General features: G+C 41.8%; 2 protein-coding genes across 6 annotated transcripts in view; both read right to left on the bottom strand.

The window, feature by feature from the left end:
- ILRUN (inflammation and lipid regulator with UBA-like and NBR1-like domains) overlaps positions 1 to 17923 on the bottom strand; it is a 39761-nt gene extending 21838 nt beyond the window's left edge. For 4 of the 5 annotated variants that reach the window (XR_009960791.1, XR_009960792.1, XM_062595322.1 and 1 more), the window contains exons 1-2: positions 17717 to 17923; positions 2884 to 3038 (exon numbers count right to left, since the gene is read on the bottom strand). Coding sequence is in view for 3 of the 5 variants with exons in the window: in XM_062595322.1 (XP_062451306.1) it covers positions 2884 to 3038; positions 17717 to 17874 (313 nt within the window). In the remaining 2 variants the exon portion in view is untranslated. Of the gene's footprint in view, positions 1 to 2883; positions 3039 to 17127; positions 17342 to 17716 lie in introns of those variants that run through there. The other variant, XM_062595324.1, reaches the window with a different exon arrangement.
- Positions 1 to 18465, bottom strand: part of RPS10 (ribosomal protein S10) — a 382514-nt gene that overhangs the window by 62656 nt on the left and 301393 nt on the right. The gene's annotated exons all lie outside the window — the stretch shown is intronic.

Below are 18465 nucleotides of genomic sequence, written 5' to 3'. Positions count from 1 at the left end.
GTGGATGCTGATCTGACCTAAGGTTACCTCAAAGGGCATCCTTTGCAATAGCTTGCCCAATAATTTAGTCTGAGTACATACTTCAGGGAAGACATGTCAGGAACTGGTTTTCTAATAAAGTCCTGATGTGTGAAATTAAAATCCAGCAGAGAGAGCATGATATGAATAAACAACCTGGGATATTTGGCATGGGGGACGTTGCCACAGTTGGAAACAGTACTGAGATAAGGAGGTTTCTGAAAGAGGAGCCGAGCGATTAACTGACCTCGCACTCTAGTGTGTGGGAGTTGAGTATGAAGTCTCATCTGAAAGGCCTGGCAGCCCAGCAACACGGTTTAGTTTAAATAATTTATGTGATTTTTATCGGTTTTAATGGCTTTAGGCTTGCAAGGTGCCTAGAGTGCTGCAACTGATAAACCCTATAAAATGAAATGGTGACTATGTCATTCTATTTCAGTACACGCATTTCTCAGGAGATGATAAATTGTAGTAACTGTCCTGCAAAGCCAGCAGCAGCTGTGGGTAGAGTAGGAAGAGGAAATAAGTCTGTTAAATCCTGCTGCTCTTTCAGCAATAGTCCTACTATACAAACTGGTCTTTTGGCAGACAAGCCAAGTAAAGTCCTGGAAGGTATTACAGCAGGGTATTAGTTTTTAATAACACATAAGAAAACCTGATTGAAACTAGCTTATTGCTTGCATGCGTAAAACTGACAATCTCTCAAAAGCTCTGCTTGCCATACTCGTCAGACACTAAATGCTTCAGTGACATGCCTCAGGTATTTTGTGTTCTAGAACTGAAGTCATTTAATCAAGGGTTTCTGTAGTGTTGTTAAAAACTTTGGCTTTACTTCAGTTATCTACCTAACAAACAGATATTATCTGGAAACACTGTAGTGTTTGATATTGTATCTCAATTAAACCCTTAAATGGTTTTAAAATAGCATGGTCCTGCCTAAAATGCACAGTCATAACATCATATGCAAATTTGGATTTAACTAAAACATGCCTCAACAGCATGGTTTTAACAAGATTTGGCCCCCAGCACCAATGTTAGACTACAGATGTACTTCTTAAGAAGTTGAGCTTTAACCCACACAGAACCCAAACCAAATTTTGGCCTTGCCTGGAACGTCTAAGTCAATTTTAACTCCTTTTCTTCAATTTAGAAGATTCAGAAGGTCAAACTCAGATTTCAAGAGGTCAAACATTCCAAGAACAATGAAACAAGAAACACTTCTGTGCAGGTGACAGAGCCCTGGAAGAGCTTGCCCAGAGAGGCTGTGCAATATCTCCTCCTCTGGAGATATTCAAAACCCGCCTGGATGCCATCCTGCACAACATGGCCTAGGTGACCCTTTCAGGGCAGGGTGGGTTGGACTAGATGATCTTCAGGTCCCTTCCAACCTCAGCCATTCCGTGATGCTGTGATTGCTAAAACTAGCATATTAAATTAAGGCTGGATTTCCATGCAGTAAAGACAACAAGAGGAACAACAGAGGAAGGAGACTGAAAGGAGCAAAAACTGTAATCAAAACACAAACTACGATGTTACTAGTGGAGACACAGGATCTGTCAAATTTGCTACATTTATAAGACTTGTATTTGAGGCACAGTTCTAAAATATTTGCCAGACAGTTTTGCACATTACTAGAGCTCGAGTAAGCTATACCCACTCATTCAACTAAATAGAAAAAGTGAAAAGAAATAATTACGCTCTTTCTCTCTCTAGAATACAGTCTTTATAAATTAAGGCTCACACTGAGGGGAGGAAGGGAAGAGGAAGTAATCTTTTCTTACCTCTGATGTACTGATCAAATACCTTTAGTTTTTTAGTATGGCTTTAGTGTTTGTGATACAATGATATTTAGCCTAAATCCATACAGTACTCAAGCACTCCAGCTATTTACAAGTAAAAATATTAACACACCTGCAGTTTACTCATGATGATTCATGATATTAAACCTTGTTGTGCTATCATTCTTCTTTACAAAAATGTCGGCAGGTCAATTAAATTCAGACACACACGTTAAATATTCATGCAACATCCTGTCATTATAACACTTGAGAACAAGGTATTTCCCTTTGCATTCACAGATCTTATATTTTTCCTCTAAGTACACCCCAACAAATTAAATACTGAGAATGTATTTTGCCTAGTCTCACTTCCTGAATTACGGTCACTGTTTTGACTTATCTCATATTGGAACATGGTCTCTCCAGCCTTGCATCCTCCCAAAACATGAACAAGCACTTCTGTTTTAAGCGTATTAGAAGTAAAGGGTACCTGCCACATTACCCTTGCATAGTCATCTCTTCTTCTCAGATCATTGCATTACTGTCTCTGTCACAAAGAACACAGTTCTACAGAGAGCACAACTACCAAGTGATGGAGACATTCAGAAAAATGGTGTGACAAAGAGTGGTTATAACATACAGGCTGCTCATAAGCTAGAAGACTGAGATTAAAAGGGAGCTCTCTGCAGACTTAAGTTACCCCATTTGTTTGTCAAGTGATCATAAACATGACTAGTTCAGGATTCTTAATCTATTCTTAAATTCAGTTTCCATAAAAGGTTGACCTGTACTGCATTTTCTCTTTACCCATCTCTTGCTAAAGAAGCTTCCTAGAGTTTGTTAATATGACAGCACGTGGAAACAAGATTAGAAGACTGACCAAGCTGCACATCTAGACACAAAACATTTGTGCTGACACAAAAGGGAATCTGCATAGATTGGCAGCCTACCTCAGTAACAAGGCTGCTCAATACCAGCTTAAAGCGCACACAAATCTCCTTCCTCAACGTAGCCTCTCTTGCAGTGGACATGCCATCTTTATCAAATAATACGTATGACATGGGTTTAGCTAGTCTAAAAGACTTACCTGTGTTTTGTATCCTCCATGTTTTTGTAAACTGGGTGTCAGGAGGGATGGACTCTCCTTCTCCTATGGTGACATCTTCAACAAAGGACATGGAGGGAACATTGATATTTGGGCTCTCAAAATCATAGTAGGCTCCAATGGCTGCTTGTAGATTCCTAGAAAGCAGGTAAATAAACACACAACTTTAAGGACAGGTGGGGTCAAGGTCCTTTGCACAAGTTTATGTATTTTGCCCTAAGCAGGTAGGCAAAAAATGTTACTCATACTGTATTAGACCTGCTGCTCACATCTCTCTAAAGTTTTTGTCTCTATCATAAGTGAATCCTCCAAGATAACTGAGCTCAAACCAGACTTTTACTTGGTAGAGACAATATTTTGAAACACTTTGCTACTCAGCTTCCTATTTTCATTGAAAAACCTTGTAATTCAGTTTGAGGCTTCTACCCTGTTAGCTTCTTATGAAGTTTGCCAAGAAGTTCAAGAGACATCGAGGGAACGGCTATGCAGCAGTATGTAAACAACAGTGCTGTTTCTTTATACAGGCCTTGTTTCCTAAAGATAACTTCAAGTAAACTGAATCTTTGTTTTATTTTGGCACAAAAGGTCCGAAGGAGCACAGGATGAACAAAACACAACACTCGATAATTCTCAAGGCCAAAGGTGCATCAGTTGCTATGGATAAGACCTCAAGCTCTGCTGCTTTTGAAACATACGGCCATGCATGAGCTATGGATACTCTATGACTATTTATTAACCATTAAGTGCCTGCTCAACTCTAGATAGTCACAGCTTAAAGAAACTTATAAACCACCTCAGACAAAAGTTCTTATTGTATAAAGACAAATGATGTTGGAAGCCTACGATATGTCAAGTTATTCAGTGACCCACAAATGCTATTGATTGAGACATGGGGTAGCTGAAGCTCATGATAATTAATTTCAGAAGAGGAGCAGTCAAACAGGAAGCAGATTCATGAGTTTTAGCTGTTGTTCCACAATATACTATTAAGTTATTATATAAGCATTTGGCAAGTCATGCAGTTCTTCTGTTTATGCATGTCTGAGGTTGTGGCCCTAAATTTACATGTTGTAAGTAGATGCTGTGAGAAGAGATGAAAAAAATCTCACCAGAAGCAACGGGCATAACAATTGGCTCGTATTCTTGCCTACAAATAGTTAGGCTTCCTTTTCGAGCAAGGAAAGGAAAGGAATCCCTCCCACCCCACCTCCCCCACCCCCCCATCCACGCCCCAGAAAAAAACAACCCTAAAACAAAGCCATGCACAAGGCCAGTCAGAAGCCACACCATAGGCATAAGAGGATTTATTGAGGGTTGATATTGTCTGGTGGAGTGTCCTGTGTCTAAGCTGAAGCCAAAAAAGCCAAGGTGAAGCAAGAGAAACATTTGCAGCATGACCCTGAGAAAGAGCAAACATAGGGCTTTTGGATAACTTGCCAGCTGGAAAGGGGCTTGGAACGGTGAGCAAACCAACTGCCTCCTGTTCAATCCCTACAGTGTTCAAAGAAGAAAAAAAAAATCAGACATATCCTGTGTAAAAACAGAACTGCCTTGGAGAAATACCACAGATTTTTCCTTGCAGAAAATACAGGAGACCCAAAGACTAGTAACTAGTAACACTGGAGCTCAGGTCAAAGAGGGTAATGGCACTATCAGGCAGATCTGCGAGCCACCTAGGATGGAAGGAAGAGGACCTAAAAACAGACGTATCAGTTTGGTAATCCATCACACCACTGACAGAAGATAATCACGCTGCATTAACTGTGGGAGCCACTGACATCCTGGTAAGTCTCCCCAAACATATCCAATGCATTAGGAGGCACCGGAGGAATGTTCTGCACAACACAGCTAGCACGACTGCTGAATTCAGCAAATTAAGACTTATAGTGAAACGTCTGCCATTATCATGGCGCGGACTTTGAGCCTAAGATGAAACCCAAGAGCCACCATGTAAGACTTTTACCTTTAGAACAATAAATTTCAGACTAGAAGACATTATTCAGCTCCTGGCATTTTCCAGGAGTGTCAGGGCTATATTTAATACAGCCAGCTCAGTCAAATGCTACAGGAAGGGTGCATGTCACATTAGCCAATAAATAGAGACAAATGCTTAGTTTTACGTCACCAACCGCCTGTTGCTTATACACTGCACAAGATTTACATAACTCACAGTGGGGCCGTGCCAGGAGACTCCTGTTCACTCAACCAGTTAACACTACAATCCAGAGTTCACTTTTCACTACAATTTCTTCCCTCTATTACAACAATCCAGTGACAAAAGACAGCTCTTTCCCTTCCTAATTCACCATTACATTAATCCACTTCCAAATATTGCACTTCATCTCACACGTCATGATTCTGGGATAAGCAGTAACAATATTTTATTTACACTAAGAAAGAAAACATTAAAGTTGCAAGGGGAAATTTTCTACTGTAATTCTTTGTGTGGCAGTCTGCACTTTTTTGTTTGCTTGGCTGTAAATATGCTTCAAAAGGTAGTGGGCTATTTGTGCACATAGGCCCTCTGCCAACTCTCTTCCCCTCCCTGTGTCATATTTCATTGCTTGCTTTGCCATTGGGAAACAACTCCAGTCCACTGCAGCATTTAGTTAAAATCTAACTAAAGAAGAATACCTGCTGAAAAGCAGATCTGCCACCCTTCTGGGATCAGGTATCACAAACCCTCCCCTCCCACTCTTGCCCTTTTGGTGAACAAGCAGGTTTTGCTGGGGGTGAGGGAGCCCTTTTGTTGATCTGGACATACCTTGGCCTTCCCACTAGAGATTTACAAGGAAGCTTCCAGAAACTAAAGGGAAATTGAAAGCAGCGAGGGCCGGAGTCAGGATGACAAAGCAAATCCGAAGTTCAGGTTCTCCGACAGACAGGCCCCAGAGATAGCTGCGTGGCACCGCTCTGCCGCAAGAGATCCCCGCAGCGCTCGCACTGTGAACTCGAGTTCTCCGGTTACACAAGCAGCAGAGAAAGCAACATATCACTGCAAGCTTTGTTTAAGCTCTTTCCAAGAGACACTGCTCTGCCCCTTCCACCCTCCCATTCCCCCCTCCAAAATCCGTAAGTATTAGTTTGAATGCAGCACCTCCTTTTGGAAAGGTGAGTAACACTTTCGGAAGACTATTTGCAACCTGATTATTTGCAGGTGCTTGCAGTTGACATGAAATGCATCCTACCACCATCTTTCTACCACAGGTTCAACATTATGGGAGTTTGCAACCAAATGCAAGCCTTAATAAGAAAGAAGGTCCCTCCACAGTCAAACATAGCCAAGGCCCTGAAATTTGCCAATTTAGTTTTTTTGTTTGTTTGTTTTGGCTTTCACTGTCATGCTCCACATATAATTACATAGCACCAACGGCATACGCTTTAGGGACAGGTATGAAAAGTTAAACCTGATAAGGAGGGCTTATCATCCAAAAGCTTCTGCTTACACATCCATCCCTGCCTCTCCCCCGTGGTTCTACTCCTCCTAGGCATGACTTGCACCACACTAAAGCAGCTCCATCTAAAGCAGTTTCATTTTGCCAGCACTGCCAAGCCATCTCATTATGCTTTAAATCTCTCCTGCAACTTTACTGATCAGCCAGCTTTCAGTAGCTTCACTTGCTCTCTGCCACGTATGATAAATTACTATTACAAACTGAACAACTTTGAAACTGTAAAATGAGTGTGACAAATTTAGCCAGTGTAATTTACATGACTGATCTATCCTAATTACAGGGACAGCCATACCTCTGTCTCAGCATAGCCCTTCAGGTGTTAGGCCCTGCTTACCTTTCCTAAATTAAGCAATTTTTTCCATTTTTACAGCAGACGTGGCCTGCAATACTTTGTGGCTCAACCATACTTATAAAGCAGGTCTGACAGGATTTGGCCTCAAACTTCTGAAGAAAGGCCTGCAATCAGAAGTCACTACATTGAACAGTAGGCCTGTTTAAATCTAAATAGCATTCAATCTTAGCCATAGGAGTAATATTTTGTGAAGGGAGGTTGAGGGAGGGGAAGGAAGATAACAGATAAACATTATAGCTCCATAGTATCAACCAAATCCCTCCTATCAAACTGTGGCTATCCTAGTCTTTCCTCTCCAAGGGCATCACAATGACTTATGTATCAAGTGTTTCTTCAACAAAATGCTACCACCTGCAGATCCAGAGAAAGTGTTCCTTTTTAGATCTATTCTTTTGCTCAGCTGCTCTGTTTCAATCCTCAGGAGCTAGATTACAATAGTGAAGTTAAAACTTCTCTGCTAATAGCTCTGGAGATGTCCCTTAACAACTCTTAAGTGTTTGCAAAGAGGTAGTTTATCTTGAGCCATTCTTTCCCTTCTAGTTTTTTCTTTTTCCAGATAGCCTCTTGTTATGCTAAACCAATATATTTAGACAGTAATTACTCTCAATTAAGTAGGTCACCATGCAGTATATTCGAAAGAAAAAAAACTTTCCAAATCAATTCACTAACTAGAAGCTACTTTCTACAACCTAACTGCTGTGGAAAGCATAAAAGAGAAAAGCATTGCATTGGATCTACACACATGGGGTAACTGGAAATATTTTTGGTACTAACGGAATCAGATTCCTTGTTATCAGAATGAAGAAACTGAGGCACAGAACCAGCTTACTACAGCGTTATGCTAAGTAGAACATATGCACGACACTTAATCCTTCTGTAGCCAATAAAATGTACAACTCTTTCAACATACCTCCATCATTCCTCCATATGACTTGAGCATCTTGAAAATAAAGCAACAAATATAGGTAATTCTAATATACAAGGGACATTAGAATCCTGCCAAGTAAGTATTTTCAAAACAGGTAGAGGGAAAATGAATTGGAAGAATCATGTATTGTCCAGCAACGATAGCCTTCGCATAATACATCTCCTTCCAACCACCATGCACAGAATAGTATTTTGTTTTGTTTTCAATCCAGCAGCTTCAAGATCTAACCACAGGAAGAAAAAAACACCCTTATGATGTGAAGGCTAATTTGAAAAGATAAAATTTTCTAATGCATTTGTTGTGGAATGTAAGAATTCTCCAAAAAATAATATTTACAATAGAAAATAATGATTAAAGTTTTAATTATGTTATAGGATGCCTGTAATTTTTCATTTGTTGTCAAATTCTTTGCTAATCTCTGATAAAAGAGCCTACAAAATCCAAACCAAAGAGACTGTTTAAGTTGAAACTACAGTATGCAAATTTTGTTCTTATTGGTTCCTCCCTGTTCCTACAGCTACAACACCTATCACTAGCTAAAACAGGGATGAAAGGTTTCTAGTGCTCTTACCTTCCTGACCTACCAGGAATGAAAACAAGGCTATGCTTTGCAGTGGAATATCCATTTAGCCACACAGCTCATAGCCCTCAATTCAGAATTTTACACAGGATATAGCCTTTAAACTATACACACAGTAAGCTGAGGATGTTTATTAAATCAAGTAGAAAACACTGACAAATTAAGAAAGTGAATGCCAAATTACATTTCTCCCCTTCTGTGGCTTTCCACAGAGCTCTCACTTTAAACACAGGCAAATGTCCAATGTGCAGTGAGTATTGTATATCCTTGATACTCACATATGGTAGAATACTTGTCATGACAATAACTCAGGTGCTATCCTTCTGCAAACACGTAATGCAGAAAAAGAAGCAGTAATAGCAGAGAACAGTGAAATCTCAAGAATATAATATTTTACATAGAACACTGTATTCTTCCATAACTGAATCCTCAGTCTTTACAGATTCCCCCCCCATTCTCCAAATCCATTATGTAACCAGGCACCATAATACTCCATAAGGTGTCCGCTGTTAAGAACAGAAAGAAATGTGCAAGGGGAGAAAGTACAGCATATGCATAAATTCTCACTCCTGAAAAAAATGGAACATCACTACATGATAAAGGTGGGAGAGACTAAAAATGTATATGGAACGCTTCCTACTGAGTCAATCCTCAGCACACTCTTCTGCTCCGCTACTGATATGCTTAATGTCCAGTATCATCTTTGGATTTTATTTGCCTCAGTTATTGGGGACGTGAACGACAGTAGTATGAGCTGGGAGATCTTGAATAGGTATCGTGTTGCTTCTGAGGTAGGAGATGCCTCAGTTCTAGAGAAAGTTGGAGATTACTGGAGGGGAGAGGGAAGATGACGCAGGAAAGGCATTCATTACACCACACGGAAGCACTCTCACCTAGAGTTTTCGACACAAACATTTTCAATAGAAATGGCACGTGGCAATTAAGTGGAAAGTCTCAAGATGATTTGAAGGACTGGAAATTTTAATCAGTGAATGGCTTTCAACAGACACTTTCTGAACGCCAAAATCATATCAGGTATCTTCATTCTTGACCTCTCTTACACAAAACCATGAGTTTGAGGAACTACATTATAAGACTTTAGATGAGCCAAAAGGACCAATGAGGGAAGTCGAAAGCTGTAAGCTAAACTTACACAGCTGAAGGAGAAAAGACAAACATTGTCTAATTTGAAGCTTATGCATTCTCTTACACGAAGCCACAAAAAACATTTCAGTGCCTCAGTTGCACACAGCCAAGTCCAAAATACAAACAGGATATTCCAGGATGAACAGAGACCTGCAGCGATGAGAAGCAACGTTGCAATCTGTACAGTGACAGCACAAGGAAAGAAACTGAGAACCCACAGAAGAGGTACACCATGTTCAGTGCTGCACTCTAAACCACCAAAGAAAAATCACTTTCCTTTAAGAGGCTTTTATGTACGTACAAACGAACACATTGATAACGTAACCATTAGCACAGCCACTGCGCTTGGCTGAGCATTGTCTCTTCCAAACAACGGCAGCCAGTCTTGATGACAGAATCAATACTACGAGGCTGTTACGAGCATAAGCCCGCACAGCCATCCCCAGCAGCTGAACCCTCGTAAAGCAGGTGGTCAGGAGCTTTAAGTGTGGGGTAAAATATTTTGAGAATGTCACAGTAGGAGTTGCTCTCTACTCGCTGCCATTCAAAATAGGCATCAAGCTCTTCACAGTGGAAAGTAATCAAGAGCTGCCAGTACACAAAAGATTCTAGTAACTACTAATTCCTCAGTATAAACTATGTCACCAATCTATAATTGTCTGCATTAAAGTAAAGGGGGATTAAGCTACAGAAATTGTCCAAGAACAAGTTCAGGCACGTAAGGCAGTCCAGCTGGACTAAAATTATGTTGTACTCAATTCCTTCTGTTACAGTTGTCTGCTTACGTTTCCATACCACGTGCACCCAGTTTTTAAGTTCTGCAACTCAAGAGTACAGCATAATTTAATTATAATTTATAGTTAAAAATACAATTAATGTAAGTCAATCATTTCCTCAGAATAACCAGGTCAAATATTTGAGATATCCTGGAAAAGAGAGATTTTTTTTTTAATAAACCGAATAAAAGCTGTCCAAGGAAATATCTTTTGATTGGTTAACTTATGCTATAGTTTCATTATTGCAGTAGCATCAAGGGAAAGTTGTGGACACCACAGATGCAATGCTACAATAGTTAACATGTCCTAAGACATCCTCTGTGCTTTAAGTTAACCAGAATGGATTTTGGAATGGACTCTTTTCCGCCTGTAAGGATAGCAGTTCATCAGTAGTTTTAGAGTAAAAATGCCTTCATATTTAAATCATCATCTTCCCCATTCTGTTCTACCTGCTTAACTTTTTCAAAATCTTAAATGATTTCTTAAAGCTAGTGCTCCACCTCCCTCACTATATTAAGGTTCAGCTGGATACAATCTGCAAGTATTAATCTAACTAGAGTCACATTAAAACATTTGCTATTTATTGAGGTGCATAAATAACACCAGACATACTATATAGTAAAAAGAAAAGCAAAGTAATATGACTTCCCCACCATCACTTCCTTCCTAGATACATGGATAAGCGCTCAACTCACCCAAAGAAGTTTGCATGGAAGAAGGAGGATTTACTTAAAAGCTCATTTTGTCTCAGGTTTCCTGCCTCCTCCATGATCCAAGAACTTGAGATTCCCCCCACAATCCTCTCAGAAGGAAAGAAGTGCTGAGATTAAGCTTGAGATTTATACAAGGCGCTGGGGAAGTTTTCCTCAGATTAATCAGAATGTGGATTAGCAAAAGGGAAGTGACAGAAGTCCCACTGACTGAGACAAAGAGCAGACAAAACATGGACAGCAGGGATCCGTGAACTCTTCTAAGGTAAAGCACACATATCACAACTCCCTACCTGTGATGGCATAAACCTTTGGAGCCCTTGCAGAACTATTCGAAAAATACATTTTTTTGTAAGAAGCAATTGCCAACAGCTGACCAGCAATAGAGACTAAAGGAAATGGAGCAGGTGACCAAATAGCCCACTTTAATCTCTGAATTCTAGCATACTGCAATAAAACATCAAATTTTCATCAGACAGAATTCTCTCTGATAGCAGTTGGTTAGTTTACTGGACATCTTCAACACTGCTCTGCCTTCAAACAGAGGAAATCTTAGAAACCAAGTAACTCACTCTTCATTCAAGATCTCCAAATTGGGGGGGGGGGAATGTCTTGATGTAAACCCCAGTAACAGAATTTTCCACAAGACATGTACAACAGATACAAATCTTAACAACATATTAGATCTATAATTGGAAGTATTTACTCAATAACAGAAGGGTATATTTGCATCCAAAGAATATTATAAAAGTAGAATGAAATCACTGATTTTATACAAGAGATCAGCCAAATTCTTGGGATTTTGCTGGTGTTGAAGAAAGAGTTGGAATAAAACGCATATATTTTAATGGCAGCAGTTAATTATAAGTGAACCCCTCCACCAGACCAAACAATACAGTGCTGATAAATTGGCTTTTGATAAAACCACATGATAAAAAGTTTGATAGTGCAGACAGATGCAGCTAAGACTGCACATTCCATCTCAATATTCATGTCCTGATGGGTAACGCTTAAAACTTTACGGCTGCATAGTCTGACTTAGTACGTCCTTATATTTGCCTTACGCTTATGTTTGTTCCATTGATCTTTGGAGCAGAACACACAACTATTTGAAGGAAAAAGAAAAAAGTTACCATATAATGACTTGCTCTATGTATGGGCTTACTCTAACTACAGTAAATGGCAGAAAGCTTATTACACTGAATTAAGAGATGACGACCACTACCCATAAGTAATAGTATCTTTTAGACACCATACAGTAACCTGTTTATGCTTGAGCTCTGAGATGGAGCATTTCAAACCCAAGTTCTTCCAGACACATTCAGACAGCTTCTTTTGAAAAGTAGTCCAACAGCCTGTTAGAGGACATTTGAATGCCTTTTTTTCTTTTTGGGTGGTTCTGCAAATGCCTGCAAAGTTTAAACATCAAGACCAGGACTACTGGGAAAATACAGGATATGATGATATGAGAAACACATGATGTATAAGTGACTCCTTTCGATTTGAGTCTATATGCTAAATGCTGTATGTCCAGCTGTCCTAATATTTAAATATATTTCGAGTATTTCTCTGTAGTGTGCCTATACTCCAGCGCTAATATCAAATGTTAACACATATGCATTCATCCACAGATAGACTGACAGTATCATCATCTCTTCTGTGCTAGAAAACAGAAATTAAGCATTTAGCAAAAGCAATGAAAAAAAGCTATTAGCTAAAACATGTCTTCAGACTCCTGATCAAGTGCATCCACTTCTAGGCAATATAGGGGGTGGTTCTGATACAGAGAATTAAGGACATTCTAAACAGTACACCCATAGAGATAAAAATCTATTTTTAAGGCAGAAGCTTTTTTCCAAGACTAATAAAACAATTGCACAGAAATACTAGATACATTTCCATTACTGAGAGAGAATTGCAGATTTCTGATGTAAAAATCAGCCCTACAACTAGTTAATCCCTACCTCACATCAGCTCCCGACTCATGCCTACAGAAATGCCCTACATCTTACAAAATTTAGTAAGAGAAAAGGTTTTTATAGGAAATTTCTGTAGTATTTTCAGAGATAAAGTAGAAGGGTAATTCATAAGTATTTGTATGCACATCTTCATCCTTGGAGTACTAGTTAAACCATGTTGTAGGCAAATTCTTTTAAGCAAAAATAGTGATCCCTCTATAACAAATCCGTCTTATGAAAAGACCACCTTAAAAGATACCTTGCTTGACCAGAAAGCTAGACCAAAAAAACCTGTTTGCTATAATATTTTAAATGCACAACGGAAACCATCATTATTTGAAAAAAAATCAACTAGATTTCATGCCCACTTAATTAGTTTTAAAAAATCAGCTTTCTAAACAGAAATGCAAAAAGAACGTAAACAAACACTACATGTAAATTGCTGCATTATATGTACATTGAAGTGAGCCTTCCAAGTCAGGAATCCCTTCACAGCCAATTGTGCTGAAATATGAATTTCAAATCCAGTATTACTAGCTACTTCAACTCAAATTCACTTTCTCCTAGAATTTAAGAAGTTCTAAGTTTTATTCTGCAACCGCTCACCCTTACCACAGCTGGCAGACTCTCCAGTTAAGAAAAATTGCTCTTGCTTGTTGCAGCACAGTTTCCACATCAACTTAGGAAGAATTCAATGACTTTTACAAAGCAGACTGTAACCAGATATTAAAAAAAAAAAAAAAAAAAAAAAAAAAGTGTGTAAAGTTTACCCTGCTCTTAAACTTACTGGTTATCAGCAGCATGGATTAGAGTAAGTGCTAGGCACTCACTTAAAAACTTTTGTTTTGCTAGTACTTTCAGAGAGCTCAATATACTCTGGTTCCTTCTAGCCAGGGATCCACACCTGTTCTTGCATTGGAAAGTTTGCTAGTAGGGATTCCAGTGCAGATTCATTCAGCATTAACTGTCTGGCCTAAATATTCTGAAGTTTTAAAACATTGACACAAACACTCTTCAAGAGGAGTTTCTTATGTAGATAGAGTTAGACATTACTGACTCCAGACAAGTTCAGGCACGTTTCTGGCCATGCTATCACATAACACTGAAGAGTTGTTGTCAACACCTAGAACTTAACTTTACCACAAAAATCACTTCTAACAGCCCACTAAGCCCCCTCCTTAAACCAATGGTGTTGGATGTACTTCAGCATGCCGACAGCCGGTTTTTTTGGATTACATAACATCTGGAGCGGGGGAAGGGAACACAGGGATAGTTAAGCATGCCATTTAATGGAGGGGGGATTTTATCCTAGATGCAATGGCAGCAAAATGCCCTCCAACTACACTACCTATGTTTTCTTCTCCAGGGAGAAGTATTTCAGTGCCAAGACATCTTTTGGAGCAGTTAACTTTCAGTGCTAGGCAAAAAGTCCACAGTCCAAAAGTGAAAGCTCAAGCTCTCACTTTAAAACTTCAGGGAAAAAACAAACAAAAACTAAAAACCACACAACAACAGGATGATGCGTACTGCCTTTAAAGAATATATAGCCAGGACACACAGCAAGGACAAAGTTGGATTCACGTACCACAGTAGAAAGCTAAGAAATTAAAGCAGTTCAAACACAGAATTCAATATGTTATTAAAAAGAGGCCTAGGAAATTGTTTAACAAATAACAGAAAAAAAGACAACACACTGAAGTGTTTAACCTGTATTTCTTGAAGATCAAGGAACAGTCTCAGAAACTTAGGATGCATACATTCTACCTAAAGCATTTTTGCAATATTGCTAATAAAACCAGCTGTCAGGTTCTTAATACTGTCCTAAGCCTGCCAAATACTTAGAAAGTGCATTGAGCAACCGTAGGTAAAGTGGAGAACTGGACAGCCTTTTAAAGGCTGCTTACAAGTAAGTCTCTATTGTTTCACTGTCTAGCACTAGTTCTTTTCCCTAAATTACCTGAATTTTAAAATAATTCATCTCTCCCAGCAGACTTACAAATTCATTTAAGTATGTTAAATACAATTACTAATGATACTATTGGAAATAGTCTTTCAAAACACATTACAGCTCAGATTACTTACCACACAAGATTTCAAAGATGTACAAGGAGGTGTGTACATGAGGCCTGGTTACTACATAATTATCCTCAAAGAACACTTGCCACTCTTGTGAAAAAAAGTTATAGTGGAAAACTTTATGAGTTAATTAAAAAAAAAAAAAAAAAGTAGACAAGAATAGCATGGATGAAGAGAGCTAAAATAAGGAATTCAGACTACCAGATAAGCACATTTCTCTTGCCTCTGCTGTGAACTCCCTCACTATTTCCTGCAGATGAACATTAATCCTGATACATATGGAGTGAAAGGGTCATCATTGAAGATAAGTGCTATACTTTTAACAAAGAAAAAGGTCACTCGATAGCCTCATCAAGACAAATTATTTGCAGGACAGAGTGGCAATAGCAGATTCTGAACCTAACCACAAAAATCAGACCTAGCATGCCACTGCCTATCATCATCTGGGGGCAGTTTGCATTTCACAGGTAACTTCCATCATGTCCCTCAACAGGACAAACAAAAGGAGTTTCCAAAAAAAGGAAAACATGTCTTGAACACAGCTTTTTATAATGACAGAGAAGAGGGTTAGTATGTTCAGGCTGATATCCCAAAGGCCATACTAACAAGCTGGAGAACAGCACAGACACACAGCAGCAGAACTGCAAACTGCACAGTAACAGGCACAACAAGCAATACTGTAGGTCAGGGAAGAAGCACACAGGCAAGAACACAGGAGGAAAACTAGCAGCACCTGCCAGCACACCTAACTCATATCAATGCTGTTGAAGGGCTAAACCCTCTTCAAGCCACCCTAAAAGTGCTCATACTACCACCTGAGTTGTTTTAATATACTATTCTATACATTACACCAATTTAACAATTTCCTTTTTACACTCTCCAATCCATCTACAAGATTTATCAATGAACATTAAAAAAAAAAGTGGAAAACTTTTATTATGTTTTCAGAAACAAAGTCTAGCCACTGATGTTCAGAAACTAATCTAAAGCTGTTTTGACCAATTTTAACCTTTTCTTCAACTGTAGGTAAAATTTTTAAAAAACTCCCCATGAGTTATCAGACTGCATTTAAGATACTGTTACTTCAAAAAAAAATACTACTGAAACAGAGAGTTATTTAACACAAACCAGGAATACTAACTATGGTTATACATAGTATCTTTGCTAGTAACTTTCAAATTCTTAGCACAGCTCTGTTAAGCTTTCACATCTCCCAAGGAACATCAAGCCGGAATTATGTTAGAAAGCAATGTACGTAGTTCAGGTAGGTTTATTCATATTACATGACCATGAATACACACAACACAAGGTCTAAAAGGGTCTTCTGCTGCAAAACACTTATCCAAAGAAAATTCCTCAACTTCTCTAGCCAGACCTTCCTTTATACTACATCAACCTGGGATGGTAATTTATAATAGTTCAGTCCCTCTGCAGAGACAAATTACCAATGTAACTTAATATAGAACTATCAAAGGAGGAGAGAAAGAAGAAAGGGGAAAAGTAACAAAGTTGTCTTATGACTCTTATTAGTTCAATGATTACACAGAAGTTTCTTCCAACTGTTGATATCAAGACCTTCACTTGTAATCCAAAATTCAAACTAGATCTTCCTGGATTTGATGTTACGCCATTAAGAAAAACTAGCAACTAAAATTAGCTAAGAAATCCCTGCTAATGATATCTGTAATAGAAAACATCTCACTCTTGTGCATCCTTTAACAGTGAAGAAATGCAAAGATAACAAGAGGGTTGTATTTTGATCAATGCCCTACACATCAGCAAAACTCTCAGAGATGGTTTACATGATGTAAGTGGTGATAACAAGTCAAACCCAACAGCCCAGACAACAGCAGTTTCACGACATTCTTTCAGCCACTGGGCTAACTCCACCACTAACACTCCTGGTTTCTATTTTCCACCATTAAAGGCTGCACCTTTCCCACATTTTTCCCTCGAGTTGCAGCTTCCCCGATTACATGTACTTCTGTTTTCTTCTAGGGCAGTGGCAAAGAGCCTTCAGAAGAAAAGAAAAAAAAAAAAAAAAAAAAAAAAAAAAAAAACCCAGAGTTTTAGAGAAAGACCTAGCCTGCAAGCAGACGTTTAAGTTTTACCCAGCGCCTGGGCAACTTTCACATGGAGATCGTGGTAGCTCCAAGACTTTCAAGCAGCCTTTTCTGCTACAAATTTTCCCTCCTGCCGAGGGCTGCTTTAGGTGCCAGGCACCACAGTCCGCCCCTGAACTCACCAGCGCGGTTTCTCCTCCCGCCCTGCAGAGAAAGCGCCCTTCAGGAGCTCCTCGGTCCGCTGCATCACCTGCCTCCCCCGACCCCCCCTCCTTCGCTCTCCATTAGTCACTTTTTAACAGCCCGCAGCCCTTTGTCCCCGGGGGCCGGAGGAGGCAAAGCACCGTGCCCCGGCCCGCGTCGGGACTCGGAGCCTCCTCGGTCCCGTCCTGCTGTTTTCCTCCTCGGCTCTGCCATGATCGCGCCCTCCCCCTGCCTCCCTCCCTCCCCGCGCTCACGCACGGCTCCACTCACCGCCCGCCAGTTCGCCCCGCGCCGCCACCCCCGGGCCCCGGGGGCCGCCCCCCAGCGCCGGGCCGCGCCGCGCCGGGCCGGGCCGGGCCGCGCCTGCCCCCCCCCCCCCCCCCACACCGGGCGAAACGGCGGCCGGGCCCGGCCTGCCGCCGGGGCCCCCTCGGCGCCGCCGCCGCCGCCGCCTCCCCTCGGGGCCTCCCGCCGCCCCCCCCCCTCACACACACGGGCCGCGGCCTCCCCCCCGCCCCAACCCCGGGGGGCCGCCGCCGCCTCCCCCCCCCCCGGGGCCGCCCTCACCAGTTGGTCATGTCGAGGAAGAAGGCGCAGCCGGCGGGGCTGAGCTGGAAGCCGAGGAGCCGCTGGAACTCGCCGATGAGCACGTCCTTGTCGGTGGTGCCCAGGCAGCTGAACTTCTGCATCAGCTCCGCGTCCAGGTCCACGTCCATGCCCTCCATGGCGCCGCGGGCCCCGCTGCCGCCCCGGGGCCGCCCCGCTCCGCCGCCGCCGCCGCCTCAGCGCCGCATGGGGGCGCGGGGGGAGCGCAGGCACCGCGTGGGGGGGTGGGGGGGCGGGGGGGAGGGCAGGGGAGGGGGCGCGGGCGACGCGAGCCGCCGGCCGCCGTGCGCAGGCGCCGCTCCGCCCATGCGCGCGGGGCACGCCGCCGCCGCCGCCTGTGACGCCGCCAAGCGCGCGGCGCGCGGTGGCGTCACCGCGGGCGCCCGGCGGGGAGGGGGGGGGAGCGCCACCGGCCCCGCCCGCGCCGTATGCAAACGATATATTTGCATATGCGAACGCAGCCGGCGGCAGCGGAGGGGTGCGCGAGCGCTTCACGTGACACTTGGGGGGGGGGGCGGCGGCGGCGGGCGGGCAATTTGGGCCCTTCCCATTGGCCGGGGTGGCTGCGTCACGCGAGTCAGACTTACGCCTTCCCCGGCCGTGCGCAGACGCGCGCGCCCTCGCTTCCAAATATGGAAGCGGCGCGGGAGGCGAGGGCGCGTGTTTATGTATGCAAATGAGTCACGTGCGGCATCACGAGCCGCTATGCA

This window comes from Rhea pennata, chromosome 25 (genome assembly GCF_028389875.1).
Source record: "Rhea pennata isolate bPtePen1 chromosome 25, bPtePen1.pri, whole genome shotgun sequence".
In the NCBI taxonomy this organism is placed as follows: Eukaryota; Metazoa; Chordata; class Aves; order Rheiformes; family Rheidae; genus Rhea; species Rhea pennata.
Note: the sequence above shows the minus strand (reverse complement) of the source record. Positions and strands in the feature narration are given on the sequence as shown.